The following is a 25,192-nucleotide window of genomic DNA, read 5'->3' as shown; positions in this document are numbered from 1 at the left end:
AGTGAATAATGCGAATAAGATCTTTTGAAATGCCTCAGAAAAATATATGAAACGTGAAATTGTCTCCTCACAGTACCAGGAATGGTACCGCCAGGTCCTGCTGCCCCTAAAGTGAACAAAGCACCAACAGAAACAGGACCTACGTGGTTATTTCTACTGTCTCCATAATTGTGGATAAATTAAAACCTACAACAACTCAAATATTTACAATGCTAACACTTACAGAAGCAGTAATGACACCAGATTCAGAAGAGATGGAGAATGTAACGGGAGGATGGGGGGAGTGACACACGACGGGACAGGACCGGACGAGACAGGACACCGACTAACCTCTCCTGGACCAAAGAAATATTTCAGAGAGACTTACAGGGTCTTACAGGATCAGGGCAGGAAAAAAAGGAATGTTGTCACTTTTAAAGATCTCCAAAGATCTTTAAGTATCAATATAGGAGTTTGGGGTTTTATTTAGTTTTATGTCAGTAAACCAGTCTAAAGAGTCTACCAAAAAAAAAAAAAGAACATAACATATATAATATTCACAGAATAATTTGCTTCTATAATATTAAGTGTCATAAAAATTATACATGATGCTTACTTTAAAAAAAAATTAGACACTGCAGGAAAAATGTGAAGACTATTAGAATGACTCCTTCTCGCTCATCAGGGGTTGTAACCTCTGTGTGTGCACATGCATGCACTTGGAATGCTCACAGGGCTGGGCATGGGGCTCAGGGCCATGTGTATGTTTAGTATGCAATCCTCCACTGAGCTACACAAAGGTAGTCTGATGTCAGATTATTTTTTGAGTGTATTAAATATATACACAAATAGAAACATGCAACCTCACCCTTTTTTTTTTTCACCATTAAAAATTGTATCTCATGGGGCTGGAGAGATGGTTTAGTGGTTAAGAGCACTGACTGCTCTTGCAGAGGGACCAGGTTTGATTCCCAGCACCCACATGGCAGCTAACGACCATTCTTAATTCCAGTCCTAGAGGATCCGACACTCTCTTCTGACCTCCTTGGACATTACACAACAAGGGTGCACTTACGTACATGCAGGTAATATACTAATACACATAAAATAAAAATGAATATATTTTAAAAATTGTATCTCAATGGTGTGGTGGCCAAGTGGTAAGGCGTCAGTCTCGTAAATTGTATTTCAGATATCTTTCCTTATGGATTCATGTATACTGACCACATAATTTACATCATTAAATTAAATTGACATAGTACCTGTACACTTTAATAGGTTCAGTGTGACATTTCAATATATGAATATAAAGGTAGCTATACAGCTAGATGTAGTGGTACATACCTTTAATCCCAGCACTCGGGAGGTAGAGGCAGAGGCAGGTGGATCTATGAGAGATGGAGGCCAGCCTGTTCTACATAAACAAGTTCCAGGCCAGTTAGGGCTAAAGATCCTGTCTCAAAAAGAAAAAAAAAAAAAGCTACACAGTACTATAAATTTTTTTATCTCCTCCTGACATCCAGAGTATTTATATATTAACTTTACCAGTAGCATTAAGCTTTTCTACCCATAAATTTCTGCGTTTGTGTGCATTTCTTAGAAGGAAAACTGCTAGATACTACATGTGCCTTTAGAAACCACCACCACCACCAGACTGTCCCCAAATCATATGTGTTGACGGGATATTCCCAACAAGGAATAAAAGCAGTAAGTGGTGTCAAACTCCCTAATTTTCCTATTTGTATTCATTTTTTTTCCAGTTTAGCTGTTAATTTTGTTTAATGTGCAAAGCTCTGAAACTTATTTAGTATGCCAAAATACTTTCCTTTTTGTTTTGTGACATCATCTCATGGAGCCCGGGCTTTGAGCTCTTGGCCCTCCTATCCCCACCTGCCAAGTGCTGGGATTCCAGGTATGCCCACTTTTCCTATATATTCTTTTTGATATTTTTATGAGTGTATAAGTTTTTAAATATTTATTGAGTTTTTACAAGTTTATACTTAATCATTAATTCACCTGCAGTATGTTTTTATTATGAGTAATTTTTGCAAAAAAGATGAACACTTGGATCTGTATTCCTATGCCAAGATCAGATTTATATATTTGTCCTTTATGATTATTGTATAATATAACTGCCTATACCCTGTTTTGTATCTCTAGATGAGAAGGCCATACTACAAATATATTTAAATAAAAAATTGCCAAATGTGATGAAAAGTAAATTTAAGTTAAAAATGACTTTTTTAAGCTTACCAACTTAAAAACATGTAGCTTCACGTATTAAGATTATCTGAAATACTTCTTTGAACTTACCAACTGATCTGTTAGCCGTTTTCCTTCCATGGCCTTTAATACTCTGTATGGGAAAGAGACAGAATTAATCTCTTAAAATAATAAAGTTTTGTAAAGCTCATCAATTTTTTTTTCTCTTTTGTTTTCAATACGTGTGCCCAGGCTGGTCTTGAACCCCTGGGTTTAAGTGTTCTTCCCACCTCAGCTTCTGGAGTTTGGGTTTATAGGTACATACAATGACACCAGGCTAAGATCAACTATTTAAAGTACTGGTGCTTGGAAATAACTAGAAATGCCAGTGGGACTTAAGTTTCCAAGTTCCTTAGTCTCTTCTTTTCGTACTTCCAACACTACCAAGAGCCTTTCTGCATACATCCATAACTAACTTCTGTTAACAGCCCTGGCCTTTATTTCAGACATAATCAATTGCTTTTGCCAGTCATAAAAAATATACTAACTATAAGGTAATTCATAATCTAAAAATAAAATGGGGGGCTGGAGAGATGGCTCAGCGGTTAAGAGCACTGACTGCTCTTGCAGAGGACCTGGGCTTGATTACCAGCACTAACATGGTGGCTACGAACCGTCCTTAATTCCAGTTCCAGGGGAATCTGAAGCCCTCTTCTGACCTCTGAGGCATTGCACAACACAGTGCACTCGCATACATGCAGGCAGTACACTCATACATATAACATAAAAATAATAAAATATATTTTTAAAAATACGTGGTTAGTTCCTAAAGAAATGGCACAAGCTAACATTCTGAAGATTTGTCATATGGCAAAAAATGTGCCACGGGGGGGAAAAAAACATTAGGTTTCTGTGGTGGAGTATGATAGAGAAATAGCTAAGTCAGACATATATGGGCAGGTTTTCATCACTCACAGGATTTCCTTAGAACATTTTCTTCTGCTCACGGACAGGTTAGGAGCCCGTGGCAAACTCACAGAAAGTGTCGACCCCACTCTGGGGATCACCAGCACAGACAGCACTGTTTTCACCAGTGGAGGGAGACTTCCTTTTTGTGCAGGTTTGAGAAGACTTGGTCTTGCCCTGCTACACCAGAACATCCGAGACTGGGAACCCAAGAATCTACATCTTAAAGCATTATTAACCCAGCATCCAAAGCAGAGGCACAAGGACCTCTGTGAGCTCCAGGCCAGTCTGGTCTACATAGTTCCAGGCCTGTCTGGACTACACAGTGAGACTCTATCTCAAAAGAACCAAAAATCCAAAAAACTAAAAACATTATCATCTTGGCTACTGAGTTTTGATATAGGCAGATGCCCTTTGCCAATTACCAATGAGGAAAGATAAATGGAAGCATCAAGGCCCCACAGAGGTGCCTGTGTGAATACTAACTTGGGTCTCATCAAGCCCACTGCTGTGGACCTACCCACCACCCATCAGTGAGTAGGGCCAGAGGGTGGCTCATGTGTCCAAATATGAGTGCCTACTACAGAAAAGGGCCCAGGTCTTGGGCCAGCGTTTTCTAGAAACCTGGTATTCTCTCCTGCTTCACTGCTCTCAGGTACTCTCCTCCTACACTTTAAAGGACTGTCTGCTACACAGGTTAGCCAATCATGTATCTTCTACCACAGTGACAGACTAAGCCAAGTGGCAATAGATAACCTCCATGAATTAAAACAAATCTAAAAAACTTACTCTTTCTGAAATTCTTCTTGCTTGCTCTTAAGTCGGCTTAACCTTTCTTTCTTGTCAATAAACCTGTAAGAAAAAAATTCCCATGTATTTACATGTCCTTTAAGTTCTTAAGTTCATTGAGAGCACATTGATTCCATTCCCTGTAAACTCCTGCGGAAATGCCTCTGTCCTGAAAGCAAATGCGCACAGCTATGCAACACCAAGTATTTTTAAAGCAAATTAAAACTAGTTTAAAGTCCACTTTAAATTTTGTTTAAATTTTTTTTTTTCATTTTTATGTGTATGAGTGTATTGCCTACATGTATGTAAGTGCACCCATGTCATTAGATGCCCTCGGAGGTCAGAAAATGGCATTGGATCCCCTGGAATTGGAGTTAATGGATGGTTGTTAGCTGCCATGTGGGTTCTGGAATTCGAACCCAGGTCTTCTGCAAGAAGAGCCAGTGCTCTTAACTGCTGAGCCATCTCTCCAGCTCCCCACTTTAAATTTCTTGGCTTTATAAAGTATGCTTATAGATTCTACCCTGCATCCCAACACAGAATATTTTCCAAACATGTATATCAGAACACTAATGTGATTTTTCTGTGTGTGGTTTTTTTGGATCCACCTGCCTCTACACTGGAGTTCTGGGATTAAAGGCCTGCACCACCAAACCCAGCTCCCCCTCAACCCCCAGACAAGGTCTCACTTTGTAGCTCTGGATGACCTGGAACTCACTATGCAGACCAGGCTGACCTTGAACTCACAGAGATCCACCTGCCTCTGCCTCCCCACTACTGAGATTAGAGATGACATGTGCATCATGCCCAGGCCCACTAGTGTGAATCTGAACACAAGAAAGTTGAGGCTTCCATTATAAAATTAATCTTAATTGCAAGTTTAATTTAATCCCGCTTTCCTCTATAAATTGAGACCTTACAACTGTTAAAGTAGAACGTCATTAATTTGTCAGTCATTGCAGGCTTACAAAAGCCACTTAGTAAAGGTTATCAAAATGAAGGGCTGTCACACTACAGCTCACTTGTTCTAGCTTTGTTAGTCTTCTACCGCTATATCTCCTCTGGCTGCTTCACTTAGCTTTTTTGCTTTTATTTTTGGCCTAAAATGTTAATTTAGACTAATTTACTCCTCTGTTTTCTTAACTTGAAATTTATTTAACTGACACATTAAACATTTCAAAGAATCTGCTGATTTCCATATATAAATGGACTGTGTAATATTTACATCTGGTTAGGCGTATCTATCTCCTCAAACATCAGTTCTTCATGAAAAAAGCACTCAAACTCTTAGGGTTTTGAAATCTATCTTAAATAATTATCTACAGTCATTCTACTACAGACCAGACCTTCTTCCTCTTATCTAACTGTAACTGAGAAACCTTTCCCCATCCCTCCCTCTCACCCTCCCAGGCTCTCCATCTATATAACCTGAGATGAACTTTTCTTTCCTCCTTTCCTCCCCCTCCCCCTCCCCCCCTCTGCGTTTGAGACAGGGTCTCCCAGTAGCCCCAGCTGGCCTGGAACTCACTAGGTAGACCAGGCTGGCCTTGAACTCACAGAGCTCTGTCTGCCTCTGCTGGGATTAAAGGTGTGCACCACTACACCTGGCTTCTCCCTCCCTTTTTAATGGAACAATATGAAGTTATAAATTTGCTTCTCAGCATTGCTTCAGTTGCAGCCTGCAAGTATGATTATTTGGTTTCCATATACATAGGTTTTTCTAGGTAATTTATTGTTTCTAATGTAATCTAGCTATAGTCACAGACTCTACTCCATGAGATTTCAATGTTTTGAGAATGTTATGACTTGTCATTTGGTCTGTTTCCATGAAAGCTCTTGTGTGTGAAAACAGCCATTGGGTGCCCTCTCAGCAGTGGTTAGCAATGTCACTCAGATCTTCTAAATCTGTGCTGTTCTATTTGGTGGCTACCTGCCACACGTAGCTACTACTGAACAACTAAAATGTGGTTTGCTATACAATTAGGATTTGAGGATAAAGGTATGGCTAACATCATGCACACAATCAGGAAACGAGCAAACAACAGCTAACTATTTTCAAGGAGAAAGGTAATGCCACATGCCATGGGAACATGGCATGGAGTCCAAGAATAAGTTTCTGGTGTCTCCTGGTAGCATAGATGAAAACCATATAATGTAACCACCCCAGTGGCAAAAACAAAACAGAAAACACAACAATCCAAATAACTCTAAATATCATTTCTATGACCTTCATGTTTAAAACGTTCCAAATACCTACTTCCAAATGGAAAGAACGTGATCTAATCACCTTATCATTTATCACTGGAATATGTGTGAAATATGTATAAAACAAAAAAGCAAATCAGACAGTACTATATATGACAATATTATAAACTTACAATGTGACACATTAAATGAATTCCTTAGAGCATCTCAGTCACTGCAGAAAGTTCTACTGGGTAGCACTGGAGTATCTAGTAATGGTGGCAGCTGCATGTAACTGATTAGAAAAACTCAGAAACCAGTGTGGATGTAAACAAAGCCAAGGCCTCATCTATTAGGCAGGCACTTAACAATACGCCTGGGGCACAGAACCAGCACCCTCCAGAACACAGAAATGCAGTTGCATATTCCTCTGCAACTGGGTATTCTCATTTTTTCCACTGCCTTGCATCAAACACAAGCCAGTAAGCAAACTTGGCATGGTAGTGAATGCCTAAAATCCCTGCCCTCAGGAGACTGAGTCAGGAGGATTGCAAGTTCCAATTCACCTTGGGCTACAGGGCAAGTGGTGCTGAGACCTCACTGAAGCGATACTAATTAATGTTCTGATAGCCTAAAGGAAATGACAAACTCAGAAGACTTTCAAAAAGACAGAAAGCTGGCGTGGAGGGTAGAATCCTGCTTTCAAGAGCTAGAAAAGTGATAGCAGACAGCCCTATCTAGAGTGTTTATTGTGCTGGTTGATTTTCCATGGGCTTTCTTAGCAAAAGCAATAGAAACAACACAACAAAACCTTAAACCAAACATCCAGATGACAATAGGAATAGTAAACCAAAGACAACAATAATAAACTAATCATATGCTTTATGAGTCATGTTATCCTTCATGAAAGAAATTAAAAGTAGGTGGTGCTAGGAAAAAAAAAGGTGGAACTAAGAAAGGTCAGCAGAAGATGGGAAGGAACAGGGTCACTTGCTCACTCTGTACCCTCACTCTCTCTGAAATCTCCATCCCAACACTCATGGAAATGCATCCTGCACTTTCTCAATACGGTTTCCAAGAAAGAAGTGGCAAGACAGCTACTGCATTCAAAGAAATCTTAATGATTTATCTTTTATTTAAAATAGGGTGTGTGGGAGGTGGATGCATATTTTATGTACTGTTTGCATGTTGGTTAGTCTCATAAATTATCTTGTATCTTTTCCATGGTCAGCATAATGATCTATCTCTTTCTTTTAACAAGCACCCAGCCCTTCTCTGCTGGATGCCATAAAAGCTGCTTACATTAGCTCTCATGATGAGCACTGCCATTGCTTCCTAGAGCTCACTATTTCCAGTAATAATTCAAACCACCACCACCACAGTGAACAAAACTTAATAAGCTTTTTTTTTCTCTGAGAAATTCCTAAAAGTAACATAACATAAATAACATAAAATGCTGGATCAAAGAATATTTATGTGAGTCAGGCATGGTGGTACATGCCTTTAATCCCAGCACTTGAGAGACAGGCAGGTGGATCTCTGTGAGATTGAGGCCAGCCTGGTCTACACAGCAAGTTCTAGGCCAGCTGGGGCTACAGGGAGACGCTGTCTCAAAAACAAATAAAGAACATATGCAAATTTTCCCCTAGAACATTTCACATAATTTATAACCTGTCGAGGTTTGAATGAGAATACCCTCCCCCAAGTATTTGGACAATTTTGTCTTCAGTTGATGGCGCTATTTTGGGAGGTCTTAGAAGGTGTGGTTTTGTAGGAGGAAGCACGGCATTGGGGGTAGCTTAGAGTTCTCAAGCCTTGCCAGATCTCCAGTCACATTCTGCTTCCTGTACCTGCTTGAAGATATGAGCACTTAGCTTTCAGCTCCTGTCTAGCCACTTCACCATGCCTCCCTACCAAGTCCTGGAAGGGTAAAGCTGAAACAAACTCTTTGTCTTATAAGTTCCCTTGGTCAGTGTTTTAGCATAGCAACAGAAAAGTAACTAATATATAACCCCAGCAAGAGTGGACAGCAGGACCCAGGGGCCAGCTGAAGCTACAGGGAGACCCTGACTCAAAAAAAGACAAAAAAATTTACTTTTATGTGTTTTGCCTGCATGTAAGTAAGTGTACCATGTGTGAGCCCTTGGAGGCCAGAGGAAGGCATCAGACCCCCCTGGAACTGGAGTTATACATGGTTGTTAGCTGTCATGTGGGTGTTGGGAACTGAACCTGGGTCCTCTACAAGAGCAGTCAGTGCTCTTAACTGTTGGCTACTTGTTTTCCTTTTGTTATTTCCCTATCTATGTCCTTCACTCATTTTTTCTATGACTTTTTCAGGGTTATAATTTCTTTTACTCATGATGAAATGTTTTCCTCAATCCATTTTCTTACTGCTTATGAAAATTCTGTCCTACAGAATTTTCTGAACTTTTATGAAGATACAGCTCTATTGTTGTTTGAGTCGAGTTATTTTCTGAAGGACTCTGTTGGTGAACTTTATTTTCTCTCCCAATTAAGAAAAAAAACTGCCCAAAGTAAAGCCAGGAGTGACAGTACACACCTATAACCTCAGCACCTGGAGGCTAAGGCAGAAGTCTAAAAAGCCTCATGTAGTTATTACACTCCTCCTTACATACACATTTGGAGTATTTGCCCTTAAAAAATTACTCCCTTGACTGCTGTTTCCTAAAATCTTCAGACTTTTGTGTCTTTTTTCCCAGCACTCGAGAGGCAGAGGCAGATAGATCTCTGTGAGTTCAAGGCCAGCCTGGTCTACATAGTGAGTTCCAGGACAGCTGGGGCTACAGGGAGACCCTGTCACAAAAAAAAAAAAAAAAAAGACAGGGATCTGAGGCACCCTTTCTGACACTGTGGGCATATGTGTGTGTGTGTGTGTGTGTGTGTGTGTGTACACATACACATACACACAAATAAAATCAATCTTTTTAAAAAAGAAGTGGTTAGGAGAGTGAGTCTCATGATTCCACTGTTCCCCAACAGCCATCATGGGCAACGGAGTGGATCTACACAGATCAGGCTTGCCACATCAATCTGCCTCATATTACCAGAATAGCAGTGCTGGGGCACAGACTCCATCAGCTATCTGTACTGTTACTTCTGTGCTAGGAATCAGCAGCAGCACACAACACCTACCACTTACTGAGCATTTACTAGGTAAAGCACCTTTTATAAAATGGAAGTCCTTCCACCTGCCTGCTCGGTCCTTTCCTTCATCTTAGGGCTACATGTATACTCTGCGCCTAAGATCATGGCAACAGAGAAGTCAAGATACATGACTAACTTTTGGAAGGGCAAAACCTGTAATCTTTTAAATAATCAAATGGTAGTCTAAAAAACATTTAAACTTCTGAATCAGTTACATTTCAAGGAATCAAGGAAATACACCAGATATGAGAAAAGATCAATGGCTGAAGGTGCCAAGGACAAAATCAGTCACAACAGCAAAATATTCAGAAACAACTCTAATGTTCAATAGGAAAATTATATGATAGTATAATGAGTGCCAAAAATACTTAAATATTTGAGGCTGGAGATGGCTCAACAGTTAAGAGCACTTGCTGCTCTTCCAGAGGACCTGAGTTCAGTTCCCAGCACCCACACTGGGTGGCTCGCAACCACTTACCACTCCAGTTCCAGTTCCACTCCTGTTTCAGAACTAACATATGAATGAATGAATGAATGAATGAATGAATGAAATAAACACAGTTTTTAGCTTCTCTGAGAGATTACACTCTCTGGGTTCCTTAAAACAGGGTGCGGGGAGACATTAATAGCTTTTAAACAATGGGAAGGAACTTTCCTCACCCCTAATTTCAGCACAAGTTGTGGTAGAAGCCCTCATGACAGTTTTTGGCTCCAGAAATAAGGCAATGAGGCATCTGAAGTAAGTCAGGGAGCAGAGCAACCTCTTAGTATTGCAAAGCTCTGTTGAAAAGGGAAGGAGGGGCAACACGGTTGGTTATTTAGAGATGGTAAAAGAACTAAGCATTTCTTGAATTGAGGTACTAACACAGTAACAATTACTAGCCATCAAAATGCCTCTAAATTTTCATGCTGGGGATTGAACCCAGAGCCTCACAAATGCCTAGCACATACGGAGCTAAGCCCCTTGCCCCTTCTCCCTTAAATTCATAAGAGGAAATGTGATAGGCAAAAAGCATGGTCCTTACAAGAAGGTCCTACCTTATGACACTATTTCAGATGTGAGAAAATAATAGGTTAGCAGCAAAGAACAGCATTGTTCAGTGTCCTCACTGGTAAGCTGAATAACGCTTCTATACTACTTAGCTATACTACTGAAGAGAAACTCAAAGCATCACGCTCAGAGGCTCAACGCATCACATGCTAGTCTCTCACTTTGTCATCACAATCGGTGATTCCACATCTCATTCTGTATTAAACCAAACTAGAGAACCACACTATGTGGAGACTAAGGGATCACGAAGCTTGGGAATATGGCACTCCTAACACCTGCTGCTTCCATCAACTCTGTAAACATACCAGAAGTATGCTATTCAAAGTCATTTCATTGAATGTACTCTAAATTAAGACATCCTTTGGGAATTAAAATAGGAAAATTCACAACACATAAGTAAACAAAAAGGGAGACTAATGTGATTTGGGGGGGGGTGGCGGGGAGACAGGGTCTCCCTGTAGCCCCAACTGGCCTGGAACTCACAATAGTCCAGGTTGGCCTTGATCTCAGAGGTGTGTCTGTCTCTGCCTCTGGAGTGCTGGGATAAAAGGTATGTGCAACCATGCCCAGTGGGTGTGACTTTTTTTTGTGGAGACTTTAAATGATCTTTAACACTGGGTTTTTTAAACTGAAGTGCTATGCATTGACTGGTTATTCATTATTCGGAAGATGCATGGTCAAACATATTTGAATACACATCTGCAAGTATGTTGGTTGCCATTGCTGAATTGGACGCATGGAAGAAAATGATGCATCTGTTGTCTTGAAACTTCTAACGCCATTCTGCCAGCATTTCAACCGTTGCCAGGGAGAAATCATGAAATTCCCAGCCTGGGCACTCCGAGTTTCTGTGCTAGAGGTTTCCATGGGTTTTGCTTCTTCTTTGATGCTCAAAGCAGACTTCGTTCAATATCTGGAAAGTTCCTAGAAGACCCAGATTTCTGCATCTTGCTTTGTTTCTCCAAAGGTGGAAAATGGGCTTTATGGTTTCTTATTAGAGAAACTCTACTGCTGTCTGTTTTATCTGTCCTGCTTTTCAGTTAGACCACACTGCTATGTCTTTGCCCCATGAAGTCACTTGATTTTGGATTTTCAAGTATCAGAATCATGAGCCCGAGCTTCTTTCCTTTATAAATTACCAGTATCTGGAATTCTGCTGAGGAATTACCAGAAGAGCAGACATTTGCAGCTTGACCGGAAAGAATGACAGCAAAGCAGTTTAGTATTGAGATTTTCTGGGCTCCAAAGTGTTTCGGCAGCTCCACTTCTCTGGCTCTGCCTTCCAGAGCACACACAGCTCATCTTGCAGGCCCAGGCCGACTCCATTCCACAACAGCTGCTGTCCTTGGTGGTCATTCCATGGTCCAGGCATCTCCAAAAACTTGGGATCTCCACTGAAACTGAGGCTGCACCTTCACCAATGGGCTCTTCTAGCCTCTCGGGGTACCAAGCCTCAGCTGCTCTCTGTGATCCCTTCATGCTTTCAACATCAGAACCATGCAGGAGACACTTAAACATTACCAAGCCCTGAATCCAGCTTGAGATGGAGGCTTGAGTTCCCTCTGGACCACAGCTTCTTTGTGCTGACCCTTAGGAAATACCTCCCAGAAGATTTACCTCAATGATGCTGGTCTCTTCTTAATCACAGTTGTTTCTTCAGTCCCAGTTGACCAGAATTCACAGATTCTCAATTCAAAATATCACACAAACAGCCCTGATAGTCTCTGCTTCCCTTTGAAACTTCAGAAGCAGGTCCTCATCATCTATAATTCTTTCAGCATAACTGTGCACTCTTAACCACCGAGCAACCTCTCCAGTCGCCTTATTTTAAAAAGTGCCAGGGGACTTGGAAGCCCTCTTCTGACCTCCTCGGCATTGCACAACACTGGTGCACTCACATACATGCAGGCAATACACTCATACACATAAAATAAAAATAAAAAATAATTTTTTTTAAAAAGTGCTTTTTACGGAGCTGGAGAGATGGCTCAGCAGTTAAGAGCACTGACTACTCTTGCAGAGGACCCAAGTTTGACTCCCAGCATCCGCATGGTGGCTAACAACCGCCTATAACTCCAGTTCCAGGGGAATCCAACACCTTCTAACTTCCACGGGCATTGAACTACACAGGTGCATTCACACATATGCAGGCAATATACTCATACACATAAAATAAATTTTTTTATAAAAGTGCATTTTACGCTTACTGTTTCATAGTACAAGAATTCAAAAGCATTGAATTCAACTTCATCTTGTGTGTGAACAAGCAAGCTGTCATGGACTTACCATCTCCTGAGTGGAGGACGCACTCAAGTGGTTGGCAAGAGCCAGGATCACAGTGCTAACCAGGTAGATCAGAAAAGCATGTAAAGAAGACTTTGAAGACTCTAATATTGGAAGAACTAAAGATTTTAGTTTTAAGATATAACTACAAATTCATCTGAAAAATAGGGCTAGACTAAACCAGAGCTGGAGACTGTCACTTGACTCGGAGTGGAAGGAAAGCAATCTAGTTTAAAATATGCTCTAAAATATCCAATGCCTTTCCTCCAATTTTGATCCCTAAAGCATTGTGCTCCTTTATGGCAATTTTTAAAAGAAAATTTAACCCTCCAAGAAGGGCCACCACTGCTCTGCCACACCCAGATAAGTACCAAGCTTGTAGTGTCTATTTCATCACAGTATCACAGTACCTTCCCTTCAACAGCAAACGGCAATTGTGTTTATTATCACATTTTATTTTTCATCAAGTGAGAAGAACCTCACTTGGCAGGAGCTTTCCTAGAGTGGCAGGTAGGCAAGCTGGGGTGCCGGCTCTCTGGGCTCAGCTCCAACTTTGGTTCATCCATTAGAGTGTATGTGACCCTCTTACATATATCTCCATCCATCTGACAAAGAGGGATGCTTTTCTTTCCTGACGCCATTTTACACATGCATGAACACACATAGAAAATATTTTTTAAAAGTTTAGATTTGTAAGTAAACTTGAAAATCAGTGTATCCCAGGATTGTCAGCCACAACTCTGAGCCTCAGTTTCCTCATCTTTAAAACAGGTTCATAATTCATGAAGTTGTGATAAAGGGAAAAAAAATTAGATAAATGTGAAAATCTTTTAAAATTCTAAAAGGTAAGATACTGATTGAAAACGAAAGCTGTCTTTTCTTATCAAATCCGTATCTGTTGGAGGAATGCTACTAAAAAGCTACATGGGGTGGGAGCTGAGAGCCTTCCTGAAGGACATGAGAAGTAATAAACTGGTAAACTTTCTAAAGATGGGAGCTCAGCTACCTGAAGGACTGAATTCTCATGACAAAAGTGCTCTTTTCCCATTTTAACTAAGCAGCCTGTTGAATTTTCTTGTAACCGAGTCTCTACAATCCTCAGTGTGTTTATCTGCAACAAAAAGTACTAGCAAATGCAGGCTCCTTCCTGCTCAGCAGTCATCTAACACCCATAGGATGCAAAGTCCAACAGCCAAAGCTACTGGAAGGAGAACAGAAATATCTAAGTTGGACTTTGGCTGTGCCTGCTCTTTAATAACATCTAAATTTCTTTCTCATCCTTTAGCCCAGATCTCCATTTGTGTAGTGCACGTTTTTCTGTTTCCTGGTAAAAATGTATCCATGTATTTTAAGAAGTCATCAGTGAAGGTAATGGAGCAGCAGTCCTAAAAACATACTCTAAAGTTACATTCACATGGTAACAGAATGGGTCTTTTTTCCTAACCCACATTCAAAAATCACTGGCTCCTAAACCAGCAGGCAGATTTTCCCCAAGTGCTCAGACCATGTTCCCAGTTCCATTCCTCTACCTATCATGAAATGGTAAACAGTCTCTTCCCAGAACTGAGATTACTCAACCTATCAGTTATCTACTGTACAATAGTGCTATTTGGGGAGTTAGATAAATATATAATCCAGGAAATTATGCTCCTGTTAAGAGCATACATCCAGCAGTACAAGATCCAAAGAAAACTGTGTTGGGGGTACTGCTTAATAGCTTCCTCTTCTTCATTCTTTAAAGGCACATGCAAACTAAAAAGGTGGATGTAGAAGCAGCAAAGAAAGCTGGTGCTGCTTTAGGACTGGAGGAAAGGTAGGAGACAGGAAAGGATCATGCTGATGAAGGCAGCAACACTACCCCCCACTAAACAATAAAAAAGAAAAGTTTCATATTTTCTAAGCAACCTGTCTGCAAACTCATACTGTCCCTAACAGCATATAAGGACACATGTTAGCCAGGTTTGATGGCTCATGCCTATAACTCCAGACTACAATTCAGCACTTAAGGCTGAGGTAGAAGGATCACCCAAATTCAAACCCAGCCTGGGCTACATAGTTCCATGCCATCCCCCCAAAACAAAGCAAATCAAAACAATACACGTTTATTTGGGGATTTACTACTTTAATACCCAATTTTCCTTAAACTGCCAAGCCATTAAACCCAATATATTCAGCTGGTTTATGAATGAAATCTGAAAACAAAAAAACAAAACAAAACAAAAAAACAGTAAGAACTTTGATAAGCATCATCATATTCAGAAGTCACACAGGCAGGGAGAGCTAAACTGACTACTTTACTGGAAATTAGAGGTTAAACAAGGACCCTTTTCGGAGATTAAGTAGCCGTGGCTGACCTGGAACTCTCTACATAGACCAGGCTGTCTCTACCTCCCCAGAGCTGGGATTAAAGGCGTATTCCACCATGCCTGTCCTAACGAAGTTTTAACTGTGCTGTAAGGCTCCATATTTTATTTCCAAGTGAATTTTCAGTCAGAGGCTTTTCACGAAATTAAAAGGAAAAGGAGTCCAAGGCAGGCACAGAATACAGAATTTTTCACAAATAATGAAGACAGTAGCACAGCCAACCTTTGCTCATGCAGTTCAAGGTATGCCAGCAAGCAGTGACTGCCCTAAGCACAGAGGCTGCCTTTCTCCTCTGTAATTTGCCAGGTTTTTAAATGCATATAATGGCACCTAAGAAGAACCTGTGAAAAATTATTTGGCTATCAGGACAGTGTTCCTGGGTCTCAAGAGATCATCCTCTCATCATATTAGACAATGGGAAATGTCCTGGAAACAAAGGAAAACTGACAAGCCCACTTCTGAAGGCACACACAGTTCAGGGAAGAGAAAATTTAATGGAAGCTGGCCCCCAGAACAGTGGCACAGTCCTGTTTACCTTAAAAATTTTCTAGTTTTAAGTTGTGAATGCCTGAAGTAGTTGCCTATTTTTTGGGGGGGGGGGAACTTTGTCAGGAAAATAAATCTACTCTAAAATATCCCTCTTCTGAAAACTCAGATCTTAAAGTTCAGACTTAGCAAAGAATTCCTGTTAGATTTTGCCTGTCTGTTTGCAGAAGGACTCAAAGGAGTGCCTTGCCCATGCTAGGTGACACATTTCCAGTTCTAAGTTTTATTTTCTATGAGACAGGGTCTCCCTGTAGCCCCTGCTGGCCTGGAACTCAGAGCTCTGCCTGCCTCTGCTGGGATTAAAGGCCTGGGCCACCACTGTAGGGGCCAGAGAGTGTAGCAGTGTGTAGCACTGCCAGGGGATGGAGAGAAGGCTCAGCAGTTAAGAACACTGGCTGCTCTTACAAAGGACTCAAGTTCAATTTCTACCACCCACATGGTAGCTAACATCTGTAACACCAGTTCCAGAGGATCCAACACCTTCTTCTGACCTCCATGGGCACTGCATGACATGGGTGCTCTTACACACATGCCTATGAGCCAAGCCCTGCCAATGGGCTGATGATGTGACAGAACAAGACTAGAAGCTACACCTTCATGGAGGGACATTCTGGATGCTGGTAACTCACTTAAATGACATTACATGTGAAGGTAGGCACCATGCCTGTCCCACCCCTCCAAACTGAGTACTGTGATGGCAAATGAGGTGAGTGATGGCAGTTAGAGCCTACCCTGCAGAGGAAGGTCAGGGAGGGCCTCACCTAGGAAGTAACATCTAACTTCAGATACAATCAGTCTAGATGGCCATCAACAGACAATGAAAATATGAGTACATATACACATTGGAATTTTATTTGGCCATAAAAAATGAAATTACTTAGTGGAAAAATGATTGGAATTGGAAAATACTATATTAAGTGAGGTAACCCTGGCTTGGAAAGACAAATATTGCATGTTCTCTCTCACAGAGTCTAGCTTCTAATTTTTATATGTGCATTTATGTGGCAGTGACTGTGGGCAGGCCAGAAAACTAGAAAGGGACAAATGGAGTGGCGAGGAACACCGGGGATGGGGGGTGGGGGGGTGTTAGAAAGGGTGGAAGGTGACAGAACACATGTGATACCCAAGTGGAAAAGGAGAATGCTGGTGGTAGAAGGGGGCAGGTGGGAGGGGGCCAGAATATGGGGGAGGGAGGATCAACCAAAAATACATATGGATGAAAATGCCATACCAGGGGCTAGAGAGATGGCTCCGCAGTTAAGAGCAGTTGCTGCTCTTGCAGCGGACCAGGGTTCAGTTCTTAGCACCCACATGACGACTAACAACCATCTCTAACTCTAGTACCAGGGGATCTGGCATCCTCTTCTGACTTCCATGTGCACTGCATGTACAGGTGCACTTATATGCAGGCAAAATGCTCACATGTAAAAATTAATTGCCATAAGCAAACCTATTATTTTGCATGCTAATTTTTAAAAAAATTCAGAGGTGGCAGGCGTGGTGCTGCACACCTTTAATCCCAGCACTTGGGAGGCAGAGGCAGGCAGATCTTTGAATTCGAAGCCAGCCTGGTCTACATAGAGAGTTCCAGGCCAGCTGGAGCTACAGGGAGACCCTGTCTCAAAAAAACAAAAAAAAAAAAAAAAGAGAGAGAGAGAGAGAGAGAGTAGGCTCAGAACTGGAGCAATCATGGCATGCATTTATTTCTCTGAGTGCCTAGACATCATACTAGGCACTTAATTTTTTATTCATTATCTTTTATTCTATGTGTATGAGAGCACTGCCTGCATTATGTAAGTGAACCCGTGTTGTACAATCCCCATGGAGGTCAGAAGAGGGAGTCAGATTCTCTGGAACTGAGTTACAAGATGGTTGTTAGCTACCATGTGGGTGCTGGGAACCAAAGCCAGACCCTCTGCAAGAGAAGCCAGTGCTCTTAATCACTGAACCATCACTCCAGCCCATACACTAAGCACTTTAAAAGCATGTGCTTATAAAATCACTACTAGAAATCTCTTAAGTTAGATACCTCACCATTTTTTTAAGCATGAAAATGAGTTAATAACTCATTTTTTATTGATTTTTTTGTGTATTTCATCATCCCAAACAATCTTTATACCCTCATTCCAAATAGCACACCCCCCCTCCGCCAACTGGAGCTCATATACTCTGTCATCTCTGTTAGTGTCCACTGTGTTATCAGTGCCCCCAGCCATTCCCCAGTGCTAATCCATCCGCTGAGTCTAGTCAGCCTATCTAGAGCTCCTTGCTTTAGGAAGATCTGCTCTTCTTCATCTAGCAGCAATCAGCTGCCAACATTCCTTTAGAAAAGATTGGGGTCTGCTGTTCATTTTCCCAGTTCTACTGTCCGGGAGTCTCTTGGGCCACCCTGGCCAAAAACTCAAAGGAAGGAGATATCTCACCATTTTCAAAATGAAATAAGCATAGGAGAAGTTAACTTCTTCAAAATCATACAGCAAGTTGTGGAACTTGGACTTGATTCAAGGCAGAATGAATCCAAAACCTGTATTTTAAACTCAAACCCTACAGGAAAAATTAGGTAAGCAGTAGCCAAATCACATGGAGGTTCATGTGCCAAGACAAGAGTCTGTATTTTATTCTAAATGTAGTACATCGTCACTGAAAGGTTTAAACAACAGACTGACATTATCCCATTTACTTTTTAAGTGAAGTCAAGGGCAGGAGTGGGAATGTCTGCATAAAAGAAAGGATTGCACAAGACTACAAAGTCCAGGTGGTGATCTGAATTGCAAACAGAAATAAAATACTTTGGTGCCAGCCTGAATTAGAATGGCTGATGATTTAGATGCTAGGAGTAAGAGAAAAAAAAAGCAAAGTCCAAGGTAACTCCCAGCTTTCTGCTTTAGTAGCTAGTAGATGAGGGAGATACAGAAGTGGTCCAGGAATAGAAGAGAGGAAAGGCTAGATTCACTCAGTTCCTTAAATCTTATTCTATGTGAAGAAACAACAGTGTAAAAACAGTGTCTTCCCTCATAGAGTCTATCAGATGGCGATAAATGCTGTGGAAGACAAAGTATACTAAGTAGGAATGATGTCATTAGCTAAAGGGTCAAAAGGAATCTGTAAAGTATAAGAAGGGGCCTGAAGGAAACAGGGGAAGCAGCCATGAAGATTTTTTAAGAGTTCTTGGCAGTATGACTGCATAAGCTCTGAGGCAGGAGTGTTCTTGAACTCACAAGGAAACCAAGGTGGTATAGCTGAGTAGGTAAGGAAGAAAATAACAAGAGGTTAGGTTAGAGGAATTACAGATCATGGAGAACTTTTTGGCACAGGATTATTGCTTTTGCTTTGAGTAAACAATCAGAAGATCTGAACAAGAGTGACATTGGTCTGCTAGTAATATGCAAACTACACCAACAGTAAGGGTAGAGGGAGAAATAATCCTCTGATGGATCAGACTGTATAATGACGAAAGGATCAGACTTACGATACTTTTTTGTTGTTGCTTTGAGACTTCTCTATAGGGCTACAGAAGCTACAGGGCTTCTCTGTAGCTCCAGTTGGCCTGGAACTATGTAGACCAGGGTGGTCTTGATCTCACAAGAGATCTGCCTGTCTCTGCTTCCTGAGTGCTGAAATTTAAGGTTAGAATACATTTTGAAGGATAGGATTTGTTGATAAGATTAGACATGGTGGCTTAAGGAGGATAAGAAGAGGGGTTTTTTGGCCTGAATGAGGATATTGCCATTTACTGCATTGGGATGAGTTCTGAATGATTTATCAATGTAAAGTTAAGAGTTCAGTTTGTCATGTTAAAACAGAGATGACTGAGTTCAGTTTGTCATGTTAAAATAGAGATGACTATCAAAAGATCAAATACAGATGTTGAAAAGAAAAAAAATCAAATACAGAAATACAGATGTTGAATAGCAAGCTGTGTCCTGGACTTCAGAGAGAGGCCTAGGTTGGAAACACAAATTTTCAACATCTAAATGATATTAAAATTACGGGAATAAATCTAGGAAAGTGTAGATGACCCAAAACTGAACACCTGATAAACTTCATCATCTAGACATTCCCATCCCATACCCAGTTTTCTTATAATAAAACTGGTTTAACTTTTAAAGCTATCACGACATTAGTCTGGTTATCAAGGGCATCCATGAAACCCAGCAAAGAATTTGAAAGGTTTTGTTACACCAATCTCTTCAGTAGAAAAAGAACTCCATTCACTATCACAGACATACTAGGAGCTCAAAACATCCCCACAGCTACAGGTTGGATAGTCTAGCAGCTAGATTCACCGGTATGTGGATCCATGATGTCTGGGTTTTAATTCTGATCCCAATACTTACTGTGTGACCTGGAGCAAGGCACTTACTGTTTCCTCAATAGTAAATTGGGGATAATAACTTACCGGGTTGTAAAAAAAAAAAAAAAAAATGAATGAATGCTTCAACTTCTCTGCTCAAAAAATTACCTCACTATCATCGAAACTAAACTGTTGAAACAAAGTAGGAGACAAAGACTTTTCAGCTAAACACATTCATTTTTTTCAATTATCTTAAACCAAGGTTCGGGGCTGGAGAGAGGGCTCAACAGTTAAGAGCACTGGCTGCTCTTGCAGAGGACTGGAGTTTGGTTCCCAGAACCCACATAGTGATTAACAACCATCTATAACTCCAGTTCCCGGGGATCCAATACCCTCTTCTGACCTTCCCAACCATTGTGCTCATGAATGCACTTACATACATGCAGACAAAACATTGAGGACAGAATTTTTTTTTAAAGGTGGGGGGGGGGCTGTGGCTCTTGGTTTAAACTGCAAAAAAATTTAAAAAAAAAGAAGTCAAAACATTTTCCCAAACTCACTTTTTTCAAATAAGGGCTTGCAACTCCTTGTCGGATTTTTTTAAAGCAAAACCAAACTGCATCTCCAAATCCCTAAGGATCCAAAATCATCTTTGGGGTAGGGAGGGAAGAGGAGGCAACCAGTCAGTCCTCGTTCACACATTAGAGTTAACACATCTAACAACTAAGTCCACCTGTGACAGACAACCAGCGCCTAATCCCTCCTATTAGGTTCTCTAGAGGCCACTTCTCTAGAAAATTACGTACATCTGAAAACAAAAACTAAGCTTCTGAACGAAGTACAGCAAATGTAGGAATACTCTACATAGCAACAGGGGGAGATTTCTCCAGAAAGACACTATTCCTTTTTCCCTAGTACCCAAGAGGACAAAGAGGTCAAACTCCTCTCAGGTGGGTGACAAAGAAACAGCACCCTCCCTCACCTGGCTCCCACCCGACCCTGTCCACTGGCAGCAAAGCGCCAGCGCAGAGCAGCTCCTCTCCCTCTACCCTTGCTGGGCTCGGAGGTCCGGACTGGGGTGCCCCGGCTCCAGCCTCCGATCGCCGGACCGCTGCAGGCAGAGCGGATGAAACAATAGGGCCGTGGCGGCTGCCGTACCTCTCCCGGTCGCGGCCGTCGAAGTAGACGAAATCGCCGCTCTGGACGCACTTGGCGCAGGTCAGCCGGCGGCGGGTGGTGTTGCACAGTGGACACCGCTCGACCGCAACGTACAGCCCCTCGGCGTCGTCCACCGAGTCCACCAGATCCCCGGGGGGCAGCAGCGGCCCGGAGCCAGAAGCCGCGGACGCCCGGGATCCCTTCCCACTGGGAGACGCCATGATGGCCTGAGCGCAGGGCCAGTCACGTGGGATTTTGTTTTCAACCAGGTGCATCCTGGGTGTGGGGCGGGGCCGGAGCCCGGGGGCAGGGCCTACAGGCCGGAGACCCAGAGAGGCTGAGACGTGGGCCCACCACCCCGCGGTTAGGTTCGCCGAGCCCAGCGAGCCCTTCGAGGTCGGTGTCTGTGTTGAGTCCCCGGAACAAAACAGCAACTGCGGCACCGAGCCAAACCCGAGTTAACGCATCAACGTTATGGAAAGAAGAGTAACACGGGGCCCTAAGCGTTCCCTGGAAAAGCATGGGAACAGAACAAGGGAATTTGATTCACTAAGGATACTTGAAGGTTCGGCTCAAACTACGGGAAACAAAGTTGAGAGCGCTGGCTCTTGGAACTAGCTTGAAGTTTAGCTCACCTTACCCCTTAATAGCTGTGAGATTTGGAGAAAATTGTTTAACCTCTCTGTGCCTGATTTTGTCCTGGATGATGGACGTAAGAGCAATAACACTATGGCCACACATAAGTGAAAACCAAACTGAAGATGCAAATCAAAGTTGTATGTTTATGAAACTGATTTTAATTGATAGTGTCTTCCTATTATTACTCACCCTGCCCTGGAATTTCCCATCCTTCTGGGCAGCAACCTGAGTGATGGATTACACAGGTGTTATATACCACCAGCTTGCGGGGGGGTGGGGGATTCTAATTAACTAGCCCGTGTCCCTTCCCTACCCCTGAGCCACGCTCTAAGAGAATTTGAACTACGTAGATGTTAGGATTTCCTTTTTCTTCTGAGACTGTTTGGATATGCCTCTGAACCGTAGAGGGAAGAGCAGTGGGGCTGTAGGTCCGATCATTTTGACTGCAGATTCTCAAGAATCGCTTCAGCTGTTCAGCTGGCTGTCCTTGGATGACAGCCCTGGATTCTCACCAGCTGGGATTTCTCCCCAAGTCCCATCCCCCCTGCCAGCACTCAGGGCTGCCTCCACATCCTCCACCTTGAGACTGAAGTCTAACTTAGGACAGTCACTAGCCATGTAGGGCCTAGAGTCACATGGGTCACATCAGCCCCCTTCCTGTCAATCCTCCCATCCTGGTCAAATGCTGGTGACTAACACCTAGTTAGACCTTTGGTCTGAGCCATTTGCCCTTCCACCCTTACCCCTACCCAGTCTTTAAATACCATCACATAGGATTAGAAAGTAATTAAGGGACTGGAGAGATGGCTTATCGGTTAAGAGCACTGGCTGCTTTTGCAGAGGATCCCATTTGAGTACCAGCCACACATGGCAGCTAACAACCACCTGTAACTCCAGTTACAGGAGAATCCAATGCCCTCTGCTGACTTCCACAGGCATTGCACAACATGGGTGCACTTACATACATATAGGCAGAAAACATAAATTTTTAAAAATTAAAAAAATTAAGCAGGGCATGGTGGCACCCACCTTTAATCCCAGCACCCGGGAGGCAGAGGCAGGCAGATCTCTGAGTTTGAGCCCAGCCTGGTCTCCATAGTGAATCCAAGCCACCTGCAGCTATAGGGAGACCCTGCCTCAAAAAGAAAAAAAAAAAAAAATTAAAGTCATCAAAAGCCCAAAATTCCTTAGATCATTTTCAAAATAGCTTTCCCTAAACTTGAATGATTTCTGAAAGTTTACGATTTTAAAGAAAAACAATTTTCTATATTCATTTCAAACAAAGGATTTTAAGGTTACAGACATCTTGGCAATCCTGTGGCAACATTCACAGAGCCCATTTACCTCACAATTGTGATCCTATCTCCTTAATACTTCAAAAGGCAGGAAAATTAGATGTGCATTTTTACCAACAGATGTGATATTACAGATAATATCTAGTTTATGCAGTTGCTTGAAATTTCTATATAATACTATGTATTTTCAGAGAACGGTTTAATGTATTACATATTTAACAAGCAAGCATTGAATGTTTATGCCTCATTATTCTAACAAGGCCTGAAATATTAAATCCTGAAATAAGCTGACTTGTTCTATAGTAGTTTTTTTTTTTTTTAATAATGTAAGAGTCATTTCAAGTAAGAAATTTTTCTATGTTTCTTAGGCATGGGTATTCACACAAAATCACCTTGTAAGTCCAAGCATACTTGATGTCTACAATTATGTGTAGAAGGATCCAGCTCTTTCTCTGCTGGGCTAACACGAATATCCAAACCACTATTCCAGAAGTTGAGTGATCTACTCAGGCTTTTTTAAAACCTTTTAGAATAGGATATATGTTTTCAAATGCTTCATAGATCTCAGAACGTTCTTTGGCACCTATAAAGAAATCCAAGGTGGGAAGCGTTGGTTGTAGAATGGTAAGCATAGCCGCCTTCCAAGAAATCCAAGGTTATATGATCTATAGCATAAAACAATGCAAAATATTCTTCACACTAAAATTTCATTGTGTCGTGTTCATTACTTGTATTTAGGTTTTGTTTTTAAGATGGTATAGCTAAGCATCCCAGGGTGGCTTCAAACCCAGCCTGCCTCTGTCTCCCCAGTGCTGGTATTACAAACATGTGTCACTGTGCCCCATTTTGGTTTCTGAGATAGGGTCTCTCTATGTAGCCCTGGCTGGGCTGAAACTTGCTTATGAACAACCAGGCTGTCCTTGAACTCAGATTCATCACCTGCCTCTGCCTCCCCCATGGTGGGATTAAAGGTGTATGCTACCGTGCCTAGCTTTAGTGTGACATCTCTTTAGCTATACCTGAGAAGTGCATTTCTTTCCAGAAAAAAAAATAAGAGTTGTAGTATTTCCACTCTGTGCTGTCTTCAGCACATAGGGTTCAGTAGAAATATGAATGGAATGTTCTCCAAATGTGCCACAACATAACCTAAGAGTGACTTCATTGGCCCCTGAGGACACTTAGCTACCAGAAAAAGGAACTTCCTTTGATCTACGCATTTCTAGTTAATGACTTGTTTCCCCAGTATCTGTGGATTTAGACAAAGGGGCACTACACTTTAGCATTTTCCATCTTAACACATGGGAAGCGATTAAAGGGAAAATTTGTATCATTGTCATCTGAGGTGTCAGGGCATCTTTAATTATATGACTGCCTAGGACTTATAGGGCTAAAACACCAATTAGACACTCTACCCTTGAGAAATATCAGTCAGTCCCTAGTCATTTTTCACCACCAACCATCAACCATCACCCTCTCCACCTTCAAAAATAGGAAGTAGTCACCTGGTACTGAGTGTTACAGACTGGTCCTTCTGTGAGCATCATGGGGTGTGAGCTTAGCAGGAAACAATATCTCTCATTTTTGTGAGCAGCAAACTAAGAAGGGAGGAGGATAATGGAGGTAACACTAAGCACTGTTACCACTAGGCATGGTGCTAGATGCCTACAATCTAGCATTTGGAGGCTGAGCCAGGAGGATTATTAATTTGAGGCCAACTTGAGCTATATAGTAGACCCTGTTTAAAAAAACAAAGGAAAAGAGCCAGGCGTGGTGGCGCATGCTTGTAGTCCCAGCACCACTTGGGAGGCAGAGGCCGATGGATCTCTGTGAGTTCACGGCCAGCCTGGTCTATATAGTGAGTTCCAGGACAGCTGGGGCTATAGAGAGATCCTGCTTCAAAAAGACAAAAAAACAAAACAAAACAAAAAAACCACACCAAACCCTCTTAGCATGAAGAAATGGAGAACAGCTGTCATCGAGAAGACCCTTCAGAGATGCAAAGCTGGGGAGGAAGAAGGCTCCTCCATGAGAGCAGGAAATCTTAGAGTGACCATCTGATGATGGAATCAAACTAAAGCCCCCCCAGGTTAAAGTGGATTCAAACCAAGTCCCCCAGACCAAAGAAGAATATTCAGAACAAGGAAATAAGTAAAATTCTAACTGCTGAGAAAGAGCTGACCTTTTCATGCTCCGTACACAAGCTGGACATCGCCCGAAAATTCCCCCCTCCTACTGCTGCCGGCCCCCTCCCACTGCTGCCGGTTGTGGTTTGTGGTT

The 25,192-nt window shown here is 41.9% G+C and overlaps 2 protein-coding genes across 2 annotated transcripts in view; both read right to left on the bottom strand.

Annotated features, from left to right (window-relative positions):
* Atg14 (autophagy related 14) overlaps positions 1-21,204 on the bottom strand; it is a 42,123-nt gene extending 20,919 nt beyond the window's left edge. The window contains exons 1-3 of the mRNA XM_008839534.3: positions 20,982-21,204; positions 3,937-3,999; positions 2,293-2,335 (exon numbers count right to left, since the gene is read on the bottom strand). Of these exons, the coding sequence (XP_008837756.1) occupies positions 2,293-2,335; positions 3,937-3,999; positions 20,982-21,202 (327 nt within the window). The 5' untranslated portion in view covers positions 21,203-21,204. The remainder of the gene's footprint in view (positions 1-2,292; positions 2,336-3,936; positions 4,000-20,981) is intronic.
* Positions 21,205-23,355: 2,151 nt separating this feature from the next.
* The window catches only part of Tbpl2 (TATA-box binding protein like 2), a 30,487-nt gene continuing 28,650 nt past the window's right edge, over positions 23,356-25,192 (bottom strand). The window contains exon 7 of the mRNA XM_008839533.2: positions 23,356-23,498. Coding sequence (XP_008837755.1) covers positions 23,422-23,498 — 77 coding nt within the window. The 3' untranslated portion in view covers positions 23,356-23,421. The remainder of the gene's footprint in view (positions 23,499-25,192) is intronic.

This window comes from Nannospalax galili, unplaced genomic scaffold (assembly GCF_000622305.1).
Source record: "Nannospalax galili isolate Female #2095 unplaced genomic scaffold, S.galili_v1.0 scaffold336, whole genome shotgun sequence".
Taxonomy (NCBI): Eukaryota; Metazoa; Chordata; class Mammalia; order Rodentia; family Spalacidae; genus Nannospalax; species Nannospalax galili.
The sequence above is the reverse complement of the archived record's forward strand: the minus strand, read 5'-3'. Positions and strand labels throughout refer to the sequence as shown.